Raw genomic sequence first — 21,320 nt, 5'->3', positions numbered from 1 at the left:
ACACACACACACACGCACGCACAACGATGCAATTATCGCACACCGCAGAGGCTTTGTCTTGTACTATCAGTTTTTACTCTTAGCTTTTAAGTGGCGTGCATGTATTAGCAGCTGACCGCGCACGCGGCACGCGTTACCAAGCAAACGCACAAACAGTCACGGCAAACGAGAGATCAACAATCGTGGTGCCCGATCCGTCGCGGGTAGTGCACTGGCGGAGGTTGCTTGCTTTCTTTCTTCGTTGTCAAATTAAAACGTTGGTTGCACGTCGTACTGTTCGTCGGAGAGCGAGAGGGAAAACTCACCTTAAAACTGTGCTCTCTCCCAAAATCCGACTATCGTCTCGTAAGTTTAACGCCGCTTCCCATGTTGATACTGCAACCTCGCTGCAAGATTCTTTCCCCCATCGGCCGAAAAATGGTTCGTTTCCTATCGCGCGTTGTTCTTCTCCCTTTTCTCGGCCTCTTCTCTTTTTCCTCTTTAGCTATCCCGCGCCGTGGAAGAGCCGAATACTACCTAGAAAGAAACTTAAACTTTTTTTTTGTTTTCTTCATTGCTTTGATATTCATTTTCATATATACATCAATGCTTCGCCCCGGCACCGCCTTAGCAGCGGATGGGCAGGCAAGCGATGCAGCCTCGCCGACGATGCCCGCCTCTCCTGTGGGCTCTGCGGGAGCCATGCCCACTAACGCGAAGACCGCACGCGCGGTGCTTTCCAAGGAAACTACCATCGTCCGCGGAGGCCTTCTGGGCTGCGTAAAGCAGCGCATCTTCACCGATATGCTCGATAGCGTTCCTGGCGGTTACAACATCCTCATCTGCGACAACAAAGGGGCAGAGATTCTCAGCATTTGCGTGCGCATGCACGACTTGATGGACCACGGCGTGACCTTAGTCGAGGATCTCGGACTGCCTCGGCAGCCTGTGCTGAGCAGCGCCGCCATCTACCTAATCGAGCCCACCGAGGAGTCGGTGCGTCGGGTGATGCAGGACTGGTCGCTCAAAAGCACATACCGCGAGGCCCACGTCTTCTTCACCTCACCAGCGCCCGACAACTTACTTCAGCTGATGGCATCTGAGTCGCGTCTGGTGGAGGCGCTAAAGACATGCAAGGACATGCTGCTCGACTTCGCCGTTCCCGAGACGCTCCTCTTTTCTTTTGGGATGCAGGGCGACATCCAGAAACTCTTTCCTCCAGATGTGGCTCTCGCAGGCGGCCGCGAGAACATCCTCGGGCAAACGGCGCGGCGTCTTGTATCTGTCTTCTTCACCATCGGCGCCGGCGTGCCCACGGTGCGCTACCAAGGGACGAGCCGACTAGCGCAGCAGGTGGCGCGGCTCTTCGCAGAGCAAGTCAACGCCGCCGCGCGCGGCAACCCATCCGCGTTCCGCCTGTCCAGTGCAAACGGCGGCGGCGCGGCGCAGCCGGAAGAGCCTCCTCTGCTGATTCTCGTTGACCGCTCCTTCGACGCCGTCGAGCCCCTCCTGCACGAGCGCACGTATCAGTGCCTCCTCAACGATCTGATGCCGCTGGAAAACGGAATTTATCGGCAAACCTTCGAAGGACGCGGCGGCCAAGAAGGCACGCGTAGTTGCCCGATTGACGAACAGGACCCGTACTGGTGCCAGTACCGCCACCGCTTTTTCACTGCGTGTCTCGAGGACTTTCCGCGGAAGTTGCAGGAGCTCATCGACGCCAATCCTGCCTTGGCAAAAGGCATGAGCGGCAACATAGCGGCAGGCGGCAACAAACTGGCGGACGTGGGCAGCGCCATCCGCGCCCTGCCAGAGTTCCAGGAACGCCAGGCAAAGCTCTCCGTGCATATTGACATGTGCACCAAGATGATGGAGCTGTACAAGCAGCAGAAGCTCGCGGAGGTGTGCGAGGTGGAGCAGGACATGGCCACCGGCCGGCACTCTTTTAAGGAGGTGTACGACAGCGTCCACCGTCTCGCCGCGGACGTGTCGCTGCCGCTGCCTGTCCGAGCGCGGCTGCTGCTGCTCCTGTGTGCCGCCACCAACACCCGCGAGTTCACCGAGGCGAAGAAGCTGATGCTGCTGCAGGAGACGGCTCTCACCAGCGAGGCGGACCGGTGCAACAGCCTGAACATGTTCATCTCCCGCATGGGCCAGCTGCCCCAGGAGAAAGCGGAGGGTGGTGGTGGCAGCGATAAGGCAAGCAGCCCCAACAACAGAGGCAACACGCTCGGGGTGCTCATGCGACGCTCCCTGCGCACCAATCGAACTACAAGGCACGAAACGAATCCAAGCCGTTCGGGATCCCCCACGAGTAGCGGCGGCAACAGCAGCGCCGCCGACACGTTCCACAATCAAGCCTACCTGATTCTCAATGCAGCCGTTCACAACACCCTGAGCCCGGCAGACTTCCCTTTCTTCACCGGTGTCAGCGGGGCCGGACTCGCCAGCGTGGCGAACGCGGGTCGGGGCACGGCTGCCGCCGGCGCCGTACAGCGGCGACGCACCTTGCGCTCAGGCGTGTACGGCAACGATGCGGCGAACCATACCGGGGCGATGGGCGGCCCCGATGGGGAAACAAACGTCACGCTGGATCTTGGTCATGAGGGCCAGTATGCGTTGAAGAGTCGTCAGCGGGTGGTGCTGTTTGTTTTGGGCGGCGCCACGTTTGGCGAGGCCCGCGCAGGCTACGAAATCTCGCTGCTGACTCGCACGGAGACGATGGTGGGCGGTACGTCGCTGTTGACGCCTGCAGTGTTTCTGTCGGCGCTGACCTCTTTGCGGTGAAAAAAAAAAATGGTGAAGTCGTGGATGGAGAGCGCTCTTCACAATGGTTTAACTCTTATTCCAATGTTGCTCGATATTTTGTGTTTCTTTCTCTTTCTTCTCTCGGCGCGTTGGTTTTTGGTTGCTCTCCGGCGCTTTATGCGAGACCACCCTTTCACTTTTTTCTTTCTTTCTCTCCCTTGACATCAACCCCCCCCCCAAAAAAAAAAAGCGAAGGCCACCCCGCTTATTTAACCTGCAACCGCATCCACCCCTCTCTGTCTTCGTGTTTGTTGACGATATTCGACGCTTCGAGTCGGTGTTTTTTGTTGCTACTTTCATACTCACTGTGCATGTGCGCTTGCTCATGATTACTTTTGACCTCGCCGCCTTTTTTGTTGTTGCTGCTGCTTGAAGCGATGTCCTCGATTCGAGGCGGCAAAGAAGCAGAGAAAAGACGGAAAGAATTATATTTTTTTCCAAGCTCCAAGAGCTGAAAATCATTCTTCAGCGATGCACTGCGTGGGCGGACTTCATGTGGCGCTGCAGCCTTTTTGTTTTGCTTCTCGCGCGCAGGTCATCTTAATGGGCTCTCTCCCCCCCCCTCCCCCACATGAGTGAACGTCGTCGTGTGCTCTGCTACCTGTTAAGAGACCGTCGAGGCAACCCCCTCCTTTTCTTTTCTTGCGTAGAGTCTTTCGCGTGTCTTCGCCAAACTTCTCTTCTTTTCCAACAACGATTTCCTTCATTTGTATTTTTTGGTCTGTCCACTCCCACCATAGAAACAAAAGGGAAACCAACCAGCAGAAACGCACGAGCGACAGGTAAGTCCGTTTCTTTGCGGGTTTGCTCGGTAGCGGTGACGTCCGCAAACATCTTTTCTTCTTCAAATCACACACATTTGTTGTTTTCCATGCTTTATCGCGCAACTCGTGTGCTAGCCCGCGACTCCCTCAACGGGGGCAGCTCCATGACGCTCGGCAGCAAAGGCATGCGACTGTCTCCCGAGCCGCACCGCCAACGCATGCCGTGGACAGCGGCGCAGGAGTACGTTCCGGGCGTCGTGCTCAACAACAAGGACAAGTTAGTGCTCGACGGCAGCAAGTTAGTCGAACTCGATCACATTGATCGCGCGGCGCAGGTTGACCCGCTGGAGGTGCTCAAGGCAACGGTGGCCACCCGCGCCTTCAACATCTCCACGGGCTCTAATGTTTTTCAAATTGCCTCGCAGACTCGCTACCACGGCCGTGGGCAGAAGTTTTACCGCGAGGAGTGGCGTCAAGGCACCTACGATAAGTACATCACTCTCGCCGCCATTGAATTTAATCGCGAAGGGAGCAAAGGCACGGCGTACGGCTACATTACCTTCCACGGTGAGTCGACGACACGCCCGGTAGAAATCAATTTCGCGGACACCCCCGGCTGGCACATGGAGTACGAGGAGGCGGCGGCGGTGCCGTTTGACGCGGTGGTGCCGCCGCCGCCAAGCATCGGCACGGAGGTCCCGGTGGACCCGTCATCGTACCGCGTGAAGGCGTACCCGTTTTATGACGCCCCCAACCCACCTGAGTTTGTCGAGCGCCTGCTGAAAGACCGTGGTGTGCTGCCAGACCTTCCAATGGACGCGTCGGCGCCTGGCGGGGATGGGGAGGCGGGGGGCGGCGGTCCCGCGGGGGATGACAACGATGGATCGCAGCACTACTCCGCGAAGGTGTAGGAAGGGAAGAAACTCGCGTGGTGCATCGGCTTCTTTGTCGCTGTTGTGCGGGTACGGAAGAATTGACCAAGCCAGTCATTCGTCTCTCTCGCGCACCAACTTCCTTCTGGTGTCTTTCTCATTTTTAGTGTTTGTGTTTGAATGAGCACTGCAGTGTGTTCATGGCGGATTGCTGTGTGTTGCTGAGTCTGTTTGATGAGGAGAGAGGAGAGGCTGGCGTTAAACAACATCAGATTTGCATGTTCTTGTGGTGGTGGTGATGCTGCGCGTTTCCACGCGCTTTCACGTGTTTGTTGGCAAGGCGCGTAGGGAAGGGGGTTGCTCACATAACACACCACCGTTTTCCTTCATACCCCCCGTATCATCCACAGTTTTTGTGTGCTGTGTACATCACAGTGTCATCCCTCCGGCGAAGGAAGGTGCTATGCGAGGGAACTGCCGTTGCGGCTGTAGCTGTCTTTTTTTTTTGTTCTTTTGAACAACGGTAGAGTAGCGCGAGAGAGGTGTCGACGACGCATTTTCGTTGACCTATCCTGGCAGGCAGTCTGCCTGTGCGGTGCTGCGTGTTCCCTCTCGGCCTTCTCACTGCTTCCCTGACCTTCCCACCTCTCGCAGAGCGGAACGTTCTTCGCCGAGTAGCTCACGGACAACCAAGCAGCCACAAACAACGTTCTTCTTATCCGCTCAAAGAAGCGCGGCTCGTGGGGAAGACCTGTGCAGCTATGCGAGAGCCACAAGCAAGGGACCGCTTTTATCATCCGCCGACGACACAATTAGCCGTTTAAAACTTGCATGGGGCAGCCACACCTCTGCTTTCTGTACCGCTGCTCCTAGAACCGAATCCGTCGAGAGCACCGTTCTGCCCGGGTGTTTGCTTTCGCTCAAACAAGGACTAACTCCTCTCTTCCCCTACTGGCACCACCGGCTCACCATCATGCGATTTCTCATATTATTACCATTGTTTCTCTTTTCATTCCCCCCCCCCCTCCTCCCCATGCTCGCTTCCGCGCCCCACTTTTCTTCTCCGCGACATCACCGCGCACAGAGTAATCTCTCTAAGACCTGTGTTCCCTCCGTCTTTCAGCGACGCGTCTTTTTTCACTATTTTCCTAAACCTCATTTTAACCCTTCGTAAATTCAAAGAATAACATACCTCTTTTTCCACACCTCAGCATCAGCAATGCCGTCGAAAGCGTGCGGATGGGGTGCGGTGTCGGCCAAGAGCCCGCTGCAGTACATGGCCATCAAGCGTCGCGACCCGCGGCCCAACGATGTGAGCATCAAGATCGAGTACTGCGGTGTATGCCACAGCGACCTGCACACGGTGCGCAACGAATGGGCCGGCACGACGTTCCCGATGATCCCCGGACACGAGATCGTGGGCCACGTGACGGCGGTGGGCAGCAAGGTGGCCAAGTACAAGGTGGGCGACCGCGTCGGCGTGGGCTGCATGGTGGACTCGTGCCTGAAGTGCAAGGAGTGCTGCGAGGGCCTGGAGAACTACTGCGCGAACGGTAACACCCAAACCTACAATTCGCAGACGGAGGACGGTATGACGATGGGTGGCTACACGGACCACGTCGTGGTGCGCGAGGAGTTCGTGCTGCGCATCCCCGACAACCTGGACCTGTGCGCCGCCGCGCCGCTGCTGTGCGCTGGCATCACGACGTACTCGCCGCTGCGTCACTGGGGGGTGAAGTCGGGCAGCCACGTGGGCGTGGTGGGCCTTGGCGGCCTGGGCCACATGGCCGTGAAGCTGGCGCACGCCATGGGTGCCGAGGTGACGGTGTTCACGACATCGGCCAACAAGGTGGAGGCGGCGAAGCAGCTCGGTGCGCACAACGTGGTCATCTCCAAGGACCCCGCGCAGATGGCCGCCTACAAACGCAAGCTGGATCTCATCATCGACACTGTTGGCACCGCGCACGACCTGGCCCCGTATGTGGACACGCTCAAGGTGGACGGCACCCACGTGCTGGTCGGCGCACCCGAGCACCCGCACCCGGCGCTGCAGCCCTTCCAGTTGATCCTGGCTCGCAGGAGCGTCGCCGGCTCCTGCATCGGCGGCATCGCCGAGACGCAGGAGATGCTGGACTTCTGCGGCAAGCACAACATCGTGTGCGATGTGGAGAAGATCGACATCTCCTACATCAACGAGGCCTACGAGCGCATGCTGAAGAGCGACGTCCACTACCGCTTCGTCATCGATCTCGCCACCCTGAAGCAGCAGTAGAGGCGCTTGTTTTGTTGCCGGTGGTCGTGTCACACTGCTGGTATTCGATGCTTCTTCAACGTATGGTGCCGCAATCGTTCATGTGCGACAACGTCCAGCTGTGCATCTCAATTATGTTTTCTTGCTTCACCGGATTCCCCCTCCCCACCTTTGTGTGAGAGGACACTCCGACGCACGTTTGTCGGTGTGACACAAGGGGGTTCTTCCTGTTGGGTACACCCTCGAGCGGTACTTAGCCACGTTTCGTTCTCCGACCACGTTGTTTTCCACTCGAATAGCTTTTGTTGTTCTTCTCTTCTTTCTCTTTTGCTGATCCTACCTGCCGTTCTCTGTACATACGTCAGCTCTTCACTGGAGACATTTGACGTAGAACGGCCGACGGATCTTTAACATCGTTTGTCTAAGTTACATACAGAAATCCATGTTTCCAACGTCTTTTCTTTATATATACTTTGGGCCAGCGCGTTCGTCTACTGCTGTAATGATAACGGTGCCGCTCCAAGAAGTCCACGAAGAACGTGACGCTTCAGGAGGGCCGAGAGCGGTGAGGCGCACGAAGCGCCGCGACACTCATCAGGGGTCACAATAATATACATTCATAAGTTGGGTTCGTATTAACTCTAGTTCTTGCAGAAATACACTCCTCTATATATATAAGGTTTTCTTGTTTTCTTCCCTGTCTTGTACTGCGTTCTGTGGGAATTGTTTCTGCGGTACGCGGTTGGCCTGAGCGCTGAGCGCTACGTTGTGAGCCATTTGCTTCGGCTTTGTGTGCGTGCGAGAATCCACACTGTTCTCTCAACCTCTCCGTATCGGTGCTGTTGCACCTTAGCGGAACTCCTGTTGGTATACGCTGCGCAAGGCGTGAAAAATAATGTCATATTCAGTAGAGAGATGACCACCATAATCGTGACCTGCAAGATTGATCTGTAGTTGAAGAACCTTTAGTTGCCGGCAGGGGAGCAAGAAGTAGTTACATTGCAGTCCATGTCGCCCGTTTTTTTTTGTTGTTGAGATGCTTTGCTCTCTGTCACGCGCTGACGAACTCTGTTGTGCGTTGGTGAGTGGCGTGCACACACACACACACACACACACACACACTCGCCGCACCAAGAAGACGCTGTCCCTTTGTTTTTTTCTGCTGAGATGCTCCTTCCGCCTACTTCACTGTGAACCCTACGTTTCACCATTTTCCCTTCACTTTCGTAAAAGAAATATACCGTTATTACCTGCTGAGTCCTGTGCAACTGCTATTCAGTCACCTAGCACACACACACACACACACACACACATCGGTTTTCACCAGTCCCTGAAACTAGAGGCCTTCCACCTTATTGTGGCAGAACTGACACGATGCCGCAGAGCCACAGCGCGGAGAAGCAGCGCCACGTGCGTCTCACGGTGCACATGCTCGTCAGCTTGGATGGAAAGACGAACGGCGACGTTCTTGAGACACCACACCACGCACAGTTGATGTCGGAGTACTATCGTGTGGATAACGAGTTCCTTAAACCCCAGACGCAAGTGTGTCTGTGCGGACGCAACTCGATTGGGCCTCATGCCTCGCTGGAGAATCCAAACAACTATCCGGCCCTGGACAAGGCGGGCGATCGCAGCGACTTCCACGCCGATTTGGAGACGAACCCCGCACCAGCTGGGAACCACTATTTCACCGCGATTGACCCCCACGGTCGTCTTGGCTGGAAGGTGAATACCGTCTACATAAAAGATTTTCCCTTTTACAACGGTGACCGCATCGTCGAGGTGCTTGTGGAGGACTTCGTGACGGACGAGTTCCTCGCGCAGCTGCGCAAGGTGAACGTGCCGTACATCTTCGGCAAGTCCGCGCTGGACTGCCGCCTGGCGCTGGAGAAGCTGGGCAAGCTGTTCAAGACGGACACTGTGGTGTGCCACGGCGGCGGCACGGTCAACGGCAGCTTCCTCGAACAGGGTGCGGTGGACCACCTCAGCCTCATTTTGCTACCAGCGGTGAGCGGTGACCCGGACGCCGTTTCCCTGTTCAATCCGATGCCCGGAAAGAAGCTGCCTATTGCTGAGTTTGACCTGGAGCACGTGGAGAAGCTTGTTGACGGTGGTCTCTGGCTCCGGTACAACCGCAAAGCGTAACCTACTGCGTCGCTTTGCGCTCCAATGTTTGTTTTCTATTGTACTCACTGAAACCGTATGTTTCATCCCTGGTTCTCTACATAATCTGAGTGCCTGTGAAGACGCTCAAGGCATGGGAGAACCGCTGCCTGGCAGCGTTATTAGCCACTGCAATCGATGCTCTGCGTGCCCCATCGCGCCACTGCGTCACACCCTCATCCTCCACTTTCCTCTGCTCGCTGACATCCACCTACGTGCCACACATGTTTCCCGTGGTCGTTTCATTTTTCAAACGGGAAGGGTTCTGTGGCGCTTCATTAGGAAAGCAGTGGTCGTTTGCTCGTTCAGCAACAACGGCAAGAAAGAAAACGGTTGGGGGAGGGGGGATCGGATGCTCTCAACCAACGTCTCCGTCAACGTGTGCTCTACGCCGTTGCTGGGACGTGGAAGGGGAGAGACGACGGCATCTCATCTTTTCAACCCCTCCTCCCCTTTTCTCGTAGGGGCCCCCAGTGCCCTCTATTTCTTGCCTGCTGCACGGCGCGCGAATTGTATGTGTCGCTCATCATATTGACATCCTGTCTGCAATGAACACTCTTTCTTCTACTTTCGCAGTTCTTTTCGGACACGAAGTGTGGTGTCCGGAACGATGCACGCACGAGGTCTGCAGCGGGGGCGTCTCTCCGCCTGCGCGGCCTTGCCTGCAATTGCACCCGAAGTGGCGGATGCCTACCGCCGAGCGCTGGCTCCTCTTCGAGCCTTTCCTGCGCACGAGGGAAAGGATATGTGCTTCCCGGTGACGACGCTGATCAGAGGGAGAGCAACCTGCGCGAGATCGTACTCCAGCGCCTCGCCGCACGCTTTTTCCTTCCGTTGCAGCTTTGCATGTTCCGTTTCTTTTAGCTGCGTGTTGAAGCACCTCGCCTTTCTTCGCCCTCCTTTGCCTCTCGTCCCCTTCCCTCTGGTGTGCCCTCTGTCTGGCCTTTGCGTTGTGGTAAGAATGAGAATAGCACGAGCCTCTCCGTGCCCTTCGTTGCATCTGATTTCTACGCTGAACACTAAAAGCCACTCAACGCCTTCTTTGCTGCTTTGTTGCTTTGCTGCTCTTGCATTCTCGATCAAGACCTGCGCTACAAACGAGCTTCCAAATGACTTCTCCCCCCACCGTCACCGTTGCCATCCAGATGGGGATGAGCCTGGATGGTAAAATCAGCGGCGATTTCATCCGAGTCCCGAACGCGCGCGCGTTCGCCCGTGCCGCCTACCGTATCGACAACGAGTACTTCAAGCCCAAGACGCAGGTGTGCCTGGTCGGGCGCCAGTCCATGGAGACCTTTGCAGACCTGGAGTCCCCTGAGAACTACCCCGTCTCCGACCGGAAGGGCGATCGCAGCGACTTCCACGCCGACTTGGAGACGAACCCCGCACCTCCCGGCAACCATTACCAGGCCTGGGTGGACCCGCACGGTCGCCTTGGCTGGAAGATGAACATTCGACACATCGAGAGGTTTACCTTTCCTTTTTGCGATTGCTGTTGGTGCTGTCGTCGTTGTAACGATCACGAACATACTACGATAGTGGTAGAAGTTGGAGAGAGAAGAGCTTATGGTAAATAAATAAGAGAAATTGATAAGAGAAATTGAGAAGATAAATAGAAATTACGATTCCGTTTTTTAAGGTTACGTACAACGGATATAATAATGTCACACGGGTGGTGACCAGGGCTGTTGCTCACGCCTTGCGTGTGTAGCGCAGCCACACGCACCCAGCATCCAGCTTCTCCACGTGCTCCAGGTCAAACTCCTTCATCTGAAGCTTCTTGCCAGGCATCGGATTGAACAGGGAAACGGCGTCCGGGTCACCACACACCACCGGCATCAGCACCAAGCTGAGCTGGCTCACCAAGCCCTCATCCAGCAGCGAGCCAGCGAGGGTGCCGCCGCCGTGGCACACCACAGTGTCCGTCTTGAACAGCTTGCCCAGCTTCTCCAGCGCCAGGCGGCAGTCCAGCGCGGACTTGCCAGCAAAGATGTACGGCACGTTCACCTTGCGCAGCTGCGCGAGGAACTCGTCCGTCACGAAGTCCTCCACAAGCACCTCGACGATGCGGTCACCGTTGTAATACCACCAAAATGGCAAGTCGTATGTCCACCTATTTTTTCTACCCTCAGTGAACTCGCCGACGCACGCTTCATATTTTCGTGCGCTGCTCGGCGATGTGTGTGGAACAGAACCTGCCGAATAATGTCGACCGCACGGCGCCCAGCACAGCCGAGTGCCCCCGCATTTGTTTTTGCGTCGCGGCGCCGTCCGCTTCTCGTGCTTGCCGTTGCGCTTTCCCGCTTCTCTCCATGTCGCTGCCCTCTGTATTTTTTTCTACTCCCTTCTTCGTCTCTTCAGGCTTTCGCACAGCAGACTTGCTTCACGCCACTCCAACGCCTTTCGCCTTCTCTCCTTTCCACCATGCCCTCCCACTCCTCTCCGGCCCTGACGGTGCACATGCTCGTCAGCTTGGATGGAAAGACGAACGGCGACGTTCTTGAGACACCACACCACGCACAGTTGATGTCGGAGTACTATCGTGTGGATAACGAGTTCCTTAAACCCCAGACGCAAGTGTGTCTGTGCGGACGCAACTCGATTGGGCCTCATGCCTCGCTGGAGAATCCAAACAACTATCCGGCCCTGGACAAGGCGGGCGATCGCAGCGACTTCCACGCCGATTTGGAGACGAACCCCGCACCAGCTGGGAACCACTATTTCACCGCGATTGACCCCCACGGTCGTCTTGGCTGGAAGGTGAATACCGTCTACATAAAAGATTTTCCCTTTTACAACGGTGACCGCATCGTCGAGGTGCTTGTGGAGGACTTCGTGACGGACGAGTTCCTCGCGCAGCTGCGCAAGGTGAACGTGCCGTACATCTTCGGCAAGTCCGCGCTGGACTGCCGCCTGGCGCTGGAGAAGCTGGGCAAGCTGTTCAAGACGGACACTGTGGTGTGCCACGGCGGCGGCACGGTCAACGGCAGCTTCCTCGAACAGGGTGCGGTGGACCACCTCAGCCTCATTTTGCTACCAGCGGTGAGCGGTGACCCGGACGCCGTTTCCCTGTTCAATCCGATGCCCGGAAAGAAGCTGCCTATTGCTGAGTTTGACCTGGAGCACGTGGAGAAGCTTGTTGACGGTGGTCTCTGGCTCCGGTACAACCGCAAAGCGTAACCTACTGCGTCGCTTTGCGCTCCAATGTTTGTTTTCTATTGTACTCACTGAAACCGTATGTTTCATCCCTGGTTCTCTACATAATCTGAGTGCCTGTGAAGACGCTCAAGGCATGGGAGAACCGCTGCCTGGCAGCGTTATTAGCCACTGCAATCGATGCTCTGCGTGCCCCATCGCGCCACTGCGTCACACCCTCATCCTCCACTTTCCTCTGCTCGCTGACATCCACCTACGTGCCACACATGTTTCCCGTGGTCGTTTCATTTTTCAAACGGGAAGGGTTCTGTGGCGCTTCATTAGGAAAGCAGTGGTCGTTTGCTCGTTCAGCAACAACGGCAAGAAAGAAAACGGTTGGGGGAGGGGGGATCGGATGCTCTCAACCAACGTCTCCGTCAACGTGTGCTCTACGCCGTTGCTGGGACGTGGAAGGGGAGAGACGACGGCATCTCATCTTTTCAACCCCTCCTCCCCTTTTCTCGTAGGGGCCCCCAGTGCCCTCTATTTCTTGCCTGCTGCACGGCGCGCGAATTGTATGTGTCGCTCATCATATTGACATCCTGTCTGCAATGAACACTCTTTCTTCTACTTTCGCAGTTCTTTTCGGACACGAAGTGTGGTGTCCGGAACGATGCACGCACGAGGTCTGCAGCGGGGGCGTCTCTCCGCCTGCGCGGCCTTGCCTGCAATTGCACCCGAAGTGGCGGATGCCTACCGCCGAGCGCTGGCTCCTCTTCGAGCCTTTCCTGCGCACGAGGGAAAGGATATGTGCTTCCCGGTGACGACGCTGATCAGAGGGAGAGCAACCTGCGCGAGATCGTACTCCAGCGCCTCGCCGCACGCTTTTTCCTTCCGTTGCAGCTTTGCATGTTCCGTTTCTTTTAGCTGCGTGTTGAAGCACCTCGCCTTTCTTCGCCCTCCTTTGCCTCTCGTCCCCTTCCCTCTGGTGTGCCCTCTGTCTGGCCTTTGCGTTGTGGTAAGAATGAGAATAGCACGAGCCTCTCCGTGCCCTTCGTTGCATCTGATTTCTACGCTGAACACTAAAAGCCACTCAACGCCTTCTTTGCTGCTTTGTTGCTTTGCTGCTCTTGCATTCTCGATCAAGACCTGCGCTACAAACGAGCTTCCAAATGACTTCTCCCCCCACCGTCACCGTTGCCATCCAGATGGGGATGAGCCTGGATGGTAAAATCAGCGGCGATTTCATCCGAGTCCCGAACGCGCGCGCGTTCGCCCGTGCCGCCTACCGTATCGACAACGAGTACTTCAAGCCCAAGACGCAGGTGTGCCTGGTCGGGCGCCAGTCCATGGAGACCTTTGCAGACCTGGAGTCCCCTGAGAACTACCCCGTCTCCGACCGGAAGGGCGATCGCAGCGACTTCCACGCCGACTTGGAGACGAACCCCGCACCTCCCGGCAACCATTACCAGGCCTGGGTGGACCCGCACGGTCGCCTTGGCTGGAAGATGAACATTCGACACATCGAGAGGTTTACCTTTCCTTTTTGCGATTGCTGTTGGTGCTGTCGTCGTTGTAACGATCACGAACATACTACGATAGTGGTAGAAGTTGGAGAGAGAAGAGCTTATGGTAAATAAATAAGAGAAATTGATAAGAGAAATTGAGAAGATAAATAGAAATTACGATTCCGTTTTTTAAGGTTACGTACAACGGATATAATAATGTCACACGGGTGGTGACCAGGGCTGTTGCTCACGCCTTGCGTGTGTAGCGCAGCCACACGCACCCAGCATCCAGCTTCTCCACGTGCTCCAGGTCAAACTCCTTCATCTGAAGCTTCTTGCCAGGCATCGGATTGAACAGGGAAACGGCGTCCGGGTCACCACACACCACCGGCATCAGCACCAAGCTGAGCTGGCTCACCAAGCCCTCATCCAGCAGCGAGCCAGCGAGGGTGCCGCCGCCGTGGCACACCACAGTGTCCGTCTTGAACAGCTTGCCCAGCTTCTCCAGCGCCAGGCGGCAGTCCAGCGCGGACTTGCCAGCAAAGATGTACGGCACGTTCACCTTGCGCAGCTGCGCGAGGAACTCGTCCGTCACGAAGTCCTCCACAAGCACCTCGACGATGCGGTCACCGTTGTAATACCACCAAAATGGCAAGTCGTATGTCCACCTATTTTTTCTACCCTCAGTGAACTCGCCGACGCACGCTTCATATTTTCGTGCGCTGCTCGGCGATGTGTGTGGAACAGAACCTGCCGAATAATGTCGACCGCACGGCGCCCAGCACAGCCGAGTGCCCCCGCATTTGTTTTTGCGTCGCGGCGCCGTCCGCTTCTCGTGCTTGCCGTTGCGCTTTCCCGCTTCTCTCCATGTCGCTGCCCTCTGTATTTTTTTCTACTCCCTTCTTCGTCTCTTCAGGCTTTCGCACAGCAGACTTGCTTCACGCCACTCCAACGCCTTTCGCCTTCTCTCCTTTCCACCATGCCCTCCCACTCCTCTCCGGCCCTGACGGTGCACATGCTCGTCAGCTTGGATGGAAAGACGAACGGCGACGTTCTTGAGACACCACACCACGCACAGTTGATGTCGGAGTACTATCGTGTGGATAACGAGTTCCTTAAACCCCAGACGCAAGTGTGTCTGTGCGGACGCAACTCGATTGGGCCTCATGCCTCGCTGGAGAATCCAAACAACTATCCGGCCCTGGACAAGGCGGGCGATCGCAGCGACTTCCACGCCGATTTGGAGACGAACCCCGCACCAGCTGGGAACCACTATTTCACCGCGATTGACCCCCACGGTCGTCTTGGCTGGAAGGTGAATACCGTCTACATAAAAGATTTTCCCTTTTACAACGGTGACCGCATCGTCGAGGTGCTTGTGGAGGACTTCGTGACGGACGAGTTCCTCGCGCAGCTGCGCAAGGTGAACGTGCCGTACATCTTCGGCAAGTCCGCGCTGGACTGCCGCCTGGCGCTGGAGAAGCTGGGCAAGCTGTTCAAGACGGACACTGTGGTGTGCCACGGCGGCGGCACGGTCAACGGCAGCTTCCTCGAACAGGGTGCGGTGGACCACCTCAGCCTCATTTTGCTACCAGCGGTGAGCGGTGACCCGGACGCCGTTTCCCTGTTCAATCCGATGCCCGGAAAGAAGCTGCCTATTGCTGAGTTTGACCTGGAGCACGTGGAGAAGCTTGTTGACGGTGGTCTCTGGCTCCGGTACAACCGCAAAGCGTAACCTACTGCGTCGCTTTGCGCTCCAATGTTTGTTTTCTATTGTACTCACTGAAACCGTATGTTTCATCCCTGGTTCTCTACATAATCTGAGTGCCTGTGAAGACGCTCAAGGCATGGGAGAACCGCTGCCTGGCAGCGTTATTAGCCACTGCAATCGATGCTCTGCGTGCCCCATCGCGCCACTGCGTCACACCCTCATCCTCCACTTTCCTCTGCTCGCTGACATCCACCTACGTGCCACACATGTTTCCCGTGGTCGTTTCATTTTTCAAACGGGAAGGGTTCTGTGGCGCTTCATTAGGAAAGCAGTGGTCGTTTGCTCGTTCAGCAACAACGGCAAGAAAGAAAACGGTTGGGGGAGGGGGGATCGGATGCTCTCAACCAACGTCTCCGTCAACGTGTGCTCTACGCCGTTGCTGGGACGTGGAAGGGGAGAGACGACGGCATCTCATCTTTTCAACCCCTCCTCCCCTTTTCTCGTAGGGGCCCCCAGTGCCCTCTATTTCTTGCCTGCTGCACGGCGCGCGAATTGTATGTGTCGCTCATCATATTGACATCCTGTCTGCAATGAACACTCTTTCTTCTACTTTCGCAGTTCTTTTCGGACACGAAGTGTGGTGTCCGGAACGATGCACGCACGAGGTCTGCAGCGGGGGCGTCTCTCCGCCTGCGCGGCCTTGCCTGCAATTGCACCCGAAGTGGCGGATGCCTACCGCCGAGCGCTGGCTCCTCTTCGAGCCTTTCCTGCGCACGAGGGAAAGGATATGTGCTTCCCGGTGACGACGCTGATCAGAGGGAGAGCAACCTGCGCGAGATCGTACTCCAGCGCCTCGCCGCACGCTTTTTCCTTCCGTTGCAGCTTTGCATGTTCCGTTTCTTTTAGCTGCGTGTTGAAGCACCTCGCCTTTCTTCGCCCTCCTTTGCCTCTCGTCCCCTTCCCTCTGGTGTGCCCTCTGTCTGGCCTTTGCGTTGTGGTAAGAATGAGAATAGCACGAGCCTCTCCGTGCCCTTCGTTGCATCTGATTTCTACGCTGAACACTAAAAGCCACTCAACGCCTTCTTTGCTGCTTTGTTGCTTTGCTGCTCTTGCATTCTCGATCAAGACCTGCGCTACAAACGAGCTTCCAAATGACTTCTCCCCCCACCGTCACCGTTGCCATCCAGATGGGGATGAGCCTGGATGGTAAAATCAGCGGCGATTTCATCCGAGTCCCGAACGCGCGCGCGTTCGCCCGTGCCGCCTACCGTATCGACAACGAGTACTTCAAGCCCAAGACGCAGGTGTGCCTGGTCGGGCGCCAGTCCATGGAGACCTTTGCAGACCTGGAGTCCCCTGAGAACTACCCCGTCTCCGACCGGAAGGGCGATCGCAGCGACTTCCACGCCGACTTGGAGACGAACCCCGCACCTCCCGGCAACCATTACCAGGCCTGGGTGGACCCGCACGGTCGCCTTGGCTGGAAGATGAACATTCGACACATCGAGAGGTTTACCTTTCCTTTTTGCGATTGCTGTTGGTGCTGTCGTCGTTGTAACGATCACGAACATACTACGATAGTGGTAGAAGTTGGAGAGAGAAGAGCTTATGGTAAATAAATAAGAGAAATTGATAAGAGAAATTGAGAAGATAAATAGAAATTACGATTCCGTTTTTTAAGGTTACGTACAACGGATATAATAATGTCACACGGGTGGTGACCAGGGCTGTTGCTCACGCCTTGCGTGTGTAGCGCAGCCACACGCACCCAGCATCCAGCTTCTCCACGTGCTCCAGGTCAAACTCCTTCATCTGAAGCTTCTTGCCAGGCATCGGATTGAACAGGGAAACGGCGTCCGGGTCACCACACACCACCGGCATCAGCACCAAGCTGAGCTGGCTCACCAAGCCCTCATCCAGCAGCGAGCCAGCGAGGGTGCCGCCGCCGTGGCACACCACAGTGTCCGTCTTGAACAGCTTGCCCAGCTTCTCCAGCGCCAGGCGGCAGTCCAGCGCGGACTTGCCAGCAAAGATGTACGGCACGTTCACCTTGCGCAGCTGCGCGAGGAACTCGTCCGTCACGAAGTCCTCCACAAGCACCTCGACGATGCGGTCACCGTTGTAATACCACCAAAATGGCAAGTCGTATGTCCACCTATTTTTTCTACCCTCAGTGAACTCGCCGACGCACGCTTCATATTTTCGTGCGCTGCTCGGCGATGTGTGTGGAACAGAACCTGCCGAATAATGTCGACCGCACGGCGCCCAGCACAGCCGAGTGCCCCCGCATTTGTTTTTGCGTCGCGGCGCCGTCCGCTTCTCGTGCTTGCCGTTGCGCTTTCCCGCTTCTCTCCATGTCGCTGCCCTCTGTATTTTTTTCTACTCCCTTCTTCGTCTCTTCAGGCTTTCGCACAGCAGACTTGCTTCACGCCACTCCAACGCCTTTCGCCTTCTCTCCTTTCCACCATGCCCTCCCACTCCTCTCCGGCCCTGACGGTGCACATGCTCGTCAGCTTGGATGGAAAGACGAACGGCGACGTTCTTGAGACACCACACCACGCACAGTTGATGTCGGAGTACTATCGTGTGGATAACGAGTTCCTTAAACCCCAGACGCAAGTGTGTCTGTGCGGACGCAACTCGATTGGGCCTCATGCCTCGCTGGAGAATCCAAACAACTATCCGGCCCTGGACAAGGCGGGCGATCGCAGCGACTTCCACGCCGATTTGGAGACGAACCCCGCACCAGCTGGGAACCACTATTTCACCGCGATTGACCCCCACGGTCGTCTTGGCTGGAAGGTGAATACCGTCTACATAAAAGATTTTCCCTTTTACAACGGTGACCGCATCGTCGAGGTGCTTGTGGAGGACTTCGTGACGGACGAGTTCCTCGCGCAGCTGCGCAAGGTGAACGTGCCGTACATCTTCGGCAAGTCCGCGCTGGACTGCCGCCTGGCGCTGGAGAAGCTGGGCAAGCTGTTCAAGACGGACACTGTGGTGTGCCACGGCGGCGGCACGGTCAACGGCAGCTTCCTCGAACAGGGTGCGGTGGACCACCTCAGCCTCATTTTGCTACCAGCGGTGAGCGGTGACCCGGACGCCGTTTCCCTGTTCAATCCGATGCCCGGAAAGAAGCTGCCTATTGCTGAGTTTGACCTGGAGCACGTGGAGAAGCTTGTTGACGGTGGTCTCTGGCTCCGGTACAACCGCAAAGCGTAACCTACTGCGTCGCTTTGCGCTCCAATGTTTGTTTTCTATTGTACTCACTGAAACCGTATGTTTCATCCCTGGTTCTCTACATAATCTGAGTGCCTGTGAAGACGCTCAAGGCATGGGAGAACCGCTGCCTGGCAGCGTTATTAGCCACTGCAATCGATGCTCTGCGTGCCCCATCGCGCCACTGCGTCACACCCTCATCCTCCACTTTCCTCTGCTCGCTGACATCCACCTACGTGCCACACATGTTTCCCGTGGTCGTTTCATTTTTCAAACGGGAAGGGTTCTGTGGCGCTTCATTAGGAAAGCAGTGGTCGTTTGCTCGTTCAGCAACAACGGCAAGAAAGAAAACGGTTGGGGGAGGGGGGATCGGATGCTCTCAACCAACGTCTCCGTCAACGTGTGCTCTACGCCGTTGCTGGGACGTGGAAGGGGAGAGACGACGGCATCTCATCTTTTCAACCCCTCCTCCCCTTTTCTCGTAGGGGCCCCCAGTGCCCTCTATTTCTTGCCTGCTGCACGGCGCGCGAATTGTATGTGTCGCTCATCATATTGACATCCTGTCTGCAATGAACACTCTTTCTTCTACTTTCGCAGTTCTTTTCGGACACGAAGTGTGGTGTCCGGAACGATGCACGCACGAGGTCTGCAGCGGGGGCGTCTCTCCGCCTGCGCGGCCTTGCCTGCAATTGCACCCGAAGTGGCGGATGCCTACCGCCGAGCGCTGGCTCCTCTTCGAGCCTTTCCTGCGCACGAGGGAAAGGATATGTGCTTCCCGGTGACGACGCTGATCAGAGGGAGAGCAACCTGCGCGAGATCGTACTCCAGCGCCTCGCCGCACGCTTTTTCCTTCCGTTGCAGCTTTGCATGTTCCGTTTCTTTTAGCTGCGTGTTGAAGCACCTCGCCTTTCTTCGCCCTCCTTTGCCTCTCGTCCCCTTCCCTCTGGTGTGCCCTCTGTCTGGCCTTTGCGTTGTGGTAAGAATGAGAATAGCACGAGCCTCTCCGTGCCCTTCGTTGCATCTGATTTCTACGCTGAACACTAAAAGCCACTCAACGCCTTCTTTGCTGCTTTGTTGCTTTGCTGCTCTTGCATTCTCGATCAAGACCTGCGCTACAAACGAGCTTCCGAATGACTACTCCCTCCACCGTCACCGCAGCCATCCAGATGGGGGTCACCTTGGATGGTAAAATCAGCGGCGATTTCTCGCGGCTCTCAAACCCGGGTACGTTCGCCCGTGCCGCTTACCGTATCGACAACGAGTACTTCAAGCCCAAGACGCAGGTGTGCCTGGTCGGGCGCAAGACAAAGGAGACTTCTGTGGACCTGGAGTCCCCTGAGAACTACCCCGTCTCCGACCGGAAGGGTGATCGCAGCGACTTCCACGCCGACTTGGAGACGAACCCCGCACCTCCCAGCAACCATTACTACGCCTGGCTGGACCCGCACGGTCGCCTTGGCTGGAAGACGAACATTCGATACAACGAGAGGTTTCCCTTTCCTTTTTGCGATTGCTGTTGGTGCTGTCGTCGTTGTAACGATCACGAACATACTACGATAGTGGTAGAAGTTGGAGAGAGAAGAGCTTATGGTAAATAAATAAGAGAAATTGATAAGAGAAATTGAGAAGATAAATAGAAATTACGATTCCGTTTTTTAAGGTTACGTACAACGGATATAATAATGTCACACGGGTGGTGACCAGGGCTGTTGCTCACGCCTTGCGTGTGTAGCGCAGCCACACGCACCCAGCATCCAGCTTCTCCACGTGCTCCAGGTCAAACTCCTTCATCTGAAGCTTCTTGCCAGGCATCGGATTGAACAGGGAAACGGCGTCCGGGTCACCACACACCACCGGCATCAGCACCAAGCTGAGCTGGCTCACCAAGCCCTCATCCAGCAGCGAGCCAGCGAGGGTGCCGCCGCCGTGGCACACCACAGTGTCCGTCTTGAACAGCTTGCCCAGCTTCTCCAGCGCCAGGCGGCAGTCCAGCGCGGACTTGCCAGCAAAGATGTACGGCACGTTCACCTTGCGCAGCTGCGCGAGGAACTCGTCCGTCACGAAGTCCTCCACAAGCACCTCGACGATGCGGTCACCGTTGTAATACGACCAAAATGGCAAGTCGTATGTCCACCTATTTTTTTGATAGTTTACGAAAAGAATGGAATGATGAAAAGAGTAAGAATGATACGAGGAGGATGAGGAACAATGGCTCCGACGTTTGCTGATGACATGTTTTCTACCTCTACTACTCTCCTTTGCTCTTCTCCTTCGCCTTATCTTTGGGACTTGCAGAATCAAAGTTCTCACACAACTTTTGAGTTTTTTCTTTTCCACCCACCCACCCCCGTGGTTTCCCACCACGACAGGGATCCTTGGGTTTAACCAATTCAACGACCCTTGTTTGCCACTTCGTTGGTAGTGCTACCTATTAGAAATGGAAAAAGAGGAAATCGCCAAGTGCAGTTCACCACCGCCCCCTGACGTTGTAGGGGGTAAGTTTGGCAGCGGGACGCTGCGCGGGGTGAATGGATAATATATTGGAGGTCCATCGCGAGTTTGGAGGGTGGAATCAGGTCTCAGCTAATGCATCTCTCTCGGACTCTTTGCACCTCTCGATTCTTCTATTCTCGTGCGCTGCTCGGCGATGTGTGTGGAAAAGAACCTGCCGAATAATGTCGAACGCACGGCGCCCAGCACAGCCGAGTGCCCCCGCATTTGTTTTTGCGTCGCGGCGCCGTCCGCTTCTCGCGCTTGCCGTTGCGCTTTCCCGCTTGTCTTCGCGGCCGTTCTCGCTGCGCGGCTTTTCGGTCACTGCCTATTGCCGCCGCGTTCGGCCGCGCGCCAGCCCCCGCCCCCCGGCGCTGGGCAGGGCGGCCAGGCCGGCCGCTTGGGCGTGTGCGGAGC

At 56.3% G+C, this 21,320-nt stretch overlaps 12 protein-coding genes across 23 annotated transcripts in view; all 12 read left to right on the top strand.

Moving 5' to 3' along the window:
- Positions 1-366: 366 nt before the first annotated feature.
- On the top strand, positions 367-2,766 carry ABB37_09409 (putative Syntaxin binding protein 1; the record flags this gene model as incomplete). Its single annotated transcript, XM_015808861.1, has 1 exon — positions 367-2,766. The coding sequence occupies one exon, from the start codon at positions 367-369 to the stop codon at positions 2,764-2,766; it is 2,400 nt and encodes a 799-aa protein (XP_015652574.1).
- A 760-nt stretch (positions 2,767-3,526) lies between these two features.
- On the top strand, positions 3,527-4,462 carry ABB37_09408 (putative mitochondrial hypothetical protein; the record flags this gene model as incomplete). The annotated part of the gene is made up of 1 exon (XM_015808860.1): positions 3,527-4,462. The coding sequence occupies exon 1, from the start codon at positions 3,659-3,661 to the stop codon at positions 4,460-4,462; it is 804 nt and encodes a 267-aa protein (XP_015652573.1). The 5' UTR covers positions 3,527-3,658.
- Positions 4,463-5,506: 1,044 nt separating this feature from the next.
- On the top strand, positions 5,507-6,695 carry ABB37_09407 (putative NADP-dependent alcohol hydrogenase; the record flags this gene model as incomplete). Its single annotated transcript, XM_015808859.1, has 1 exon — positions 5,507-6,695. Exon 1 carries the CDS (start codon positions 5,643-5,645, stop codon positions 6,693-6,695), a length of 1,053 nt encoding a protein of 350 aa, XP_015652572.1. The 5' UTR covers positions 5,507-5,642.
- Positions 6,696-7,906: 1,211 nt separating this feature from the next.
- Positions 7,907-8,822, top strand: ABB37_09406 (hypothetical protein; the record flags this gene model as incomplete). 2 transcript variants are annotated; one of them, XM_015808858.1, is made up of 1 exon in its annotated part: positions 7,907-8,822. In XM_015808858.1, the coding sequence occupies exon 1, from the start codon at positions 8,049-8,051 to the stop codon at positions 8,820-8,822; it is 774 nt and encodes a 257-aa protein (XP_015652571.1). In that variant the 5' UTR covers positions 7,907-8,048. The 2 variants fall into 2 exon arrangements, with proteins under 2 accessions (XP_015652571.1, XP_015652570.1); XM_015808857.1 differs by having other exon boundaries at positions 7,932-8,822.
- Positions 8,823-9,795: 973 nt separating this feature from the next.
- Positions 9,796-10,417, top strand: ABB37_09405 (hypothetical protein; the record flags this gene model as incomplete). 4 transcript variants are annotated; one of them, XM_015808856.1, is made up of 1 exon in its annotated part: positions 9,796-10,417. In XM_015808856.1, the coding sequence occupies exon 1, from the start codon at positions 9,950-9,952 to the stop codon at positions 10,415-10,417; it is 468 nt and encodes a 155-aa protein (XP_015652569.1). In that variant the 5' UTR covers positions 9,796-9,949. The 4 variants fall into 4 exon arrangements, with proteins under 4 accessions (XP_015652569.1, XP_015652568.1, XP_015652567.1 ...); XM_015808855.1 differs by having other exon boundaries at positions 9,800-10,417; XM_015808854.1 differs by having other exon boundaries at positions 9,811-10,417.
- A 783-nt stretch (positions 10,418-11,200) lies between these two features.
- ABB37_09404 (hypothetical protein) lies at positions 11,201-12,020 on the top strand (the record flags this gene model as incomplete). Of its 2 annotated transcripts, none has more annotated exons than XM_015808852.1 (1): positions 11,201-12,020. In XM_015808852.1, exon 1 carries the CDS (start codon positions 11,265-11,267, stop codon positions 12,018-12,020), a length of 756 nt encoding a protein of 251 aa, XP_015652565.1. In that variant the 5' UTR covers positions 11,201-11,264. The 2 variants fall into 2 exon arrangements, with proteins under 2 accessions (XP_015652565.1, XP_015652564.1); XM_015808851.1 differs by having other exon boundaries at positions 11,213-12,020.
- Positions 12,021-12,997: 977 nt separating this feature from the next.
- On the top strand, positions 12,998-13,615 carry ABB37_09403 (hypothetical protein; the record flags this gene model as incomplete). Of its 2 annotated transcripts, none has more annotated exons than XM_015808850.1 (1): positions 12,998-13,615. In XM_015808850.1, the coding sequence occupies exon 1, from the start codon at positions 13,148-13,150 to the stop codon at positions 13,613-13,615; it is 468 nt and encodes a 155-aa protein (XP_015652563.1). In that variant the 5' UTR covers positions 12,998-13,147. The 2 variants fall into 2 exon arrangements, with proteins under 2 accessions (XP_015652563.1, XP_015652562.1); XM_015808849.1 differs by having other exon boundaries at positions 13,009-13,615.
- A 783-nt stretch (positions 13,616-14,398) lies between these two features.
- Positions 14,399-15,218, top strand: ABB37_09402 (hypothetical protein; the record flags this gene model as incomplete). Its single annotated transcript, XM_015808848.1, has 1 exon — positions 14,399-15,218. The coding sequence occupies exon 1, from the start codon at positions 14,463-14,465 to the stop codon at positions 15,216-15,218; it is 756 nt and encodes a 251-aa protein (XP_015652561.1). The 5' UTR covers positions 14,399-14,462.
- Positions 15,219-16,195: 977 nt separating this feature from the next.
- ABB37_09401 (hypothetical protein) lies at positions 16,196-16,813 on the top strand (the record flags this gene model as incomplete). 4 transcript variants are annotated; one of them, XM_015808847.1, is made up of 1 exon in its annotated part: positions 16,196-16,813. In XM_015808847.1, the coding sequence occupies exon 1, from the start codon at positions 16,346-16,348 to the stop codon at positions 16,811-16,813; it is 468 nt and encodes a 155-aa protein (XP_015652560.1). In that variant the 5' UTR covers positions 16,196-16,345. The 4 variants fall into 4 exon arrangements, with proteins under 4 accessions (XP_015652560.1, XP_015652559.1, XP_015652558.1 ...); XM_015808846.1 differs by having other exon boundaries at positions 16,207-16,813; XM_015808845.1 differs by having other exon boundaries at positions 16,262-16,813.
- Positions 16,814-17,596: 783 nt separating this feature from the next.
- Positions 17,597-18,416, top strand: ABB37_09400 (hypothetical protein; the record flags this gene model as incomplete). Its single annotated transcript, XM_015808843.1, has 1 exon — positions 17,597-18,416. The coding sequence occupies exon 1, from the start codon at positions 17,661-17,663 to the stop codon at positions 18,414-18,416; it is 756 nt and encodes a 251-aa protein (XP_015652556.1). The 5' UTR covers positions 17,597-17,660.
- Positions 18,417-19,393: 977 nt separating this feature from the next.
- ABB37_09399 (hypothetical protein) lies at positions 19,394-20,011 on the top strand (the record flags this gene model as incomplete). 3 transcript variants are annotated; one of them, XM_015808842.1, is made up of 1 exon in its annotated part: positions 19,394-20,011. In XM_015808842.1, the coding sequence occupies exon 1, from the start codon at positions 19,544-19,546 to the stop codon at positions 20,009-20,011; it is 468 nt and encodes a 155-aa protein (XP_015652555.1). In that variant the 5' UTR covers positions 19,394-19,543. The 3 variants fall into 3 exon arrangements, with proteins under 3 accessions (XP_015652555.1, XP_015652554.1, XP_015652553.1); XM_015808841.1 differs by having other exon boundaries at positions 19,400-20,011; XM_015808840.1 differs by having other exon boundaries at positions 19,405-20,011.
- Positions 20,012-20,707: 696 nt separating this feature from the next.
- ABB37_09398 (putative mitochondrial nitrilase) overlaps positions 20,708-21,320 on the top strand; it is a gene marked incomplete at its 3' end in the record, with an annotated part of 2,011 nt that continues 1,398 nt past the window's right edge. The window contains exon 1 of the mRNA XM_015808839.1: positions 20,708-21,320. This exon is cut by the window's right edge and continues 1,398 nt beyond it.

The sequence above is a fragment of the Leptomonas pyrrhocoris genome (genome assembly GCF_001293395.1).
Source record: "Leptomonas pyrrhocoris isolate H10 chromosome Unknown, whole genome shotgun sequence".
NCBI classification, from domain to species: domain Eukaryota; phylum Euglenozoa; class Kinetoplastea; order Trypanosomatida; family Trypanosomatidae; genus Leptomonas; species Leptomonas pyrrhocoris.
Note: the sequence above shows the minus strand (reverse complement) of the source record. Positions and strands in the feature narration are given on the sequence as shown.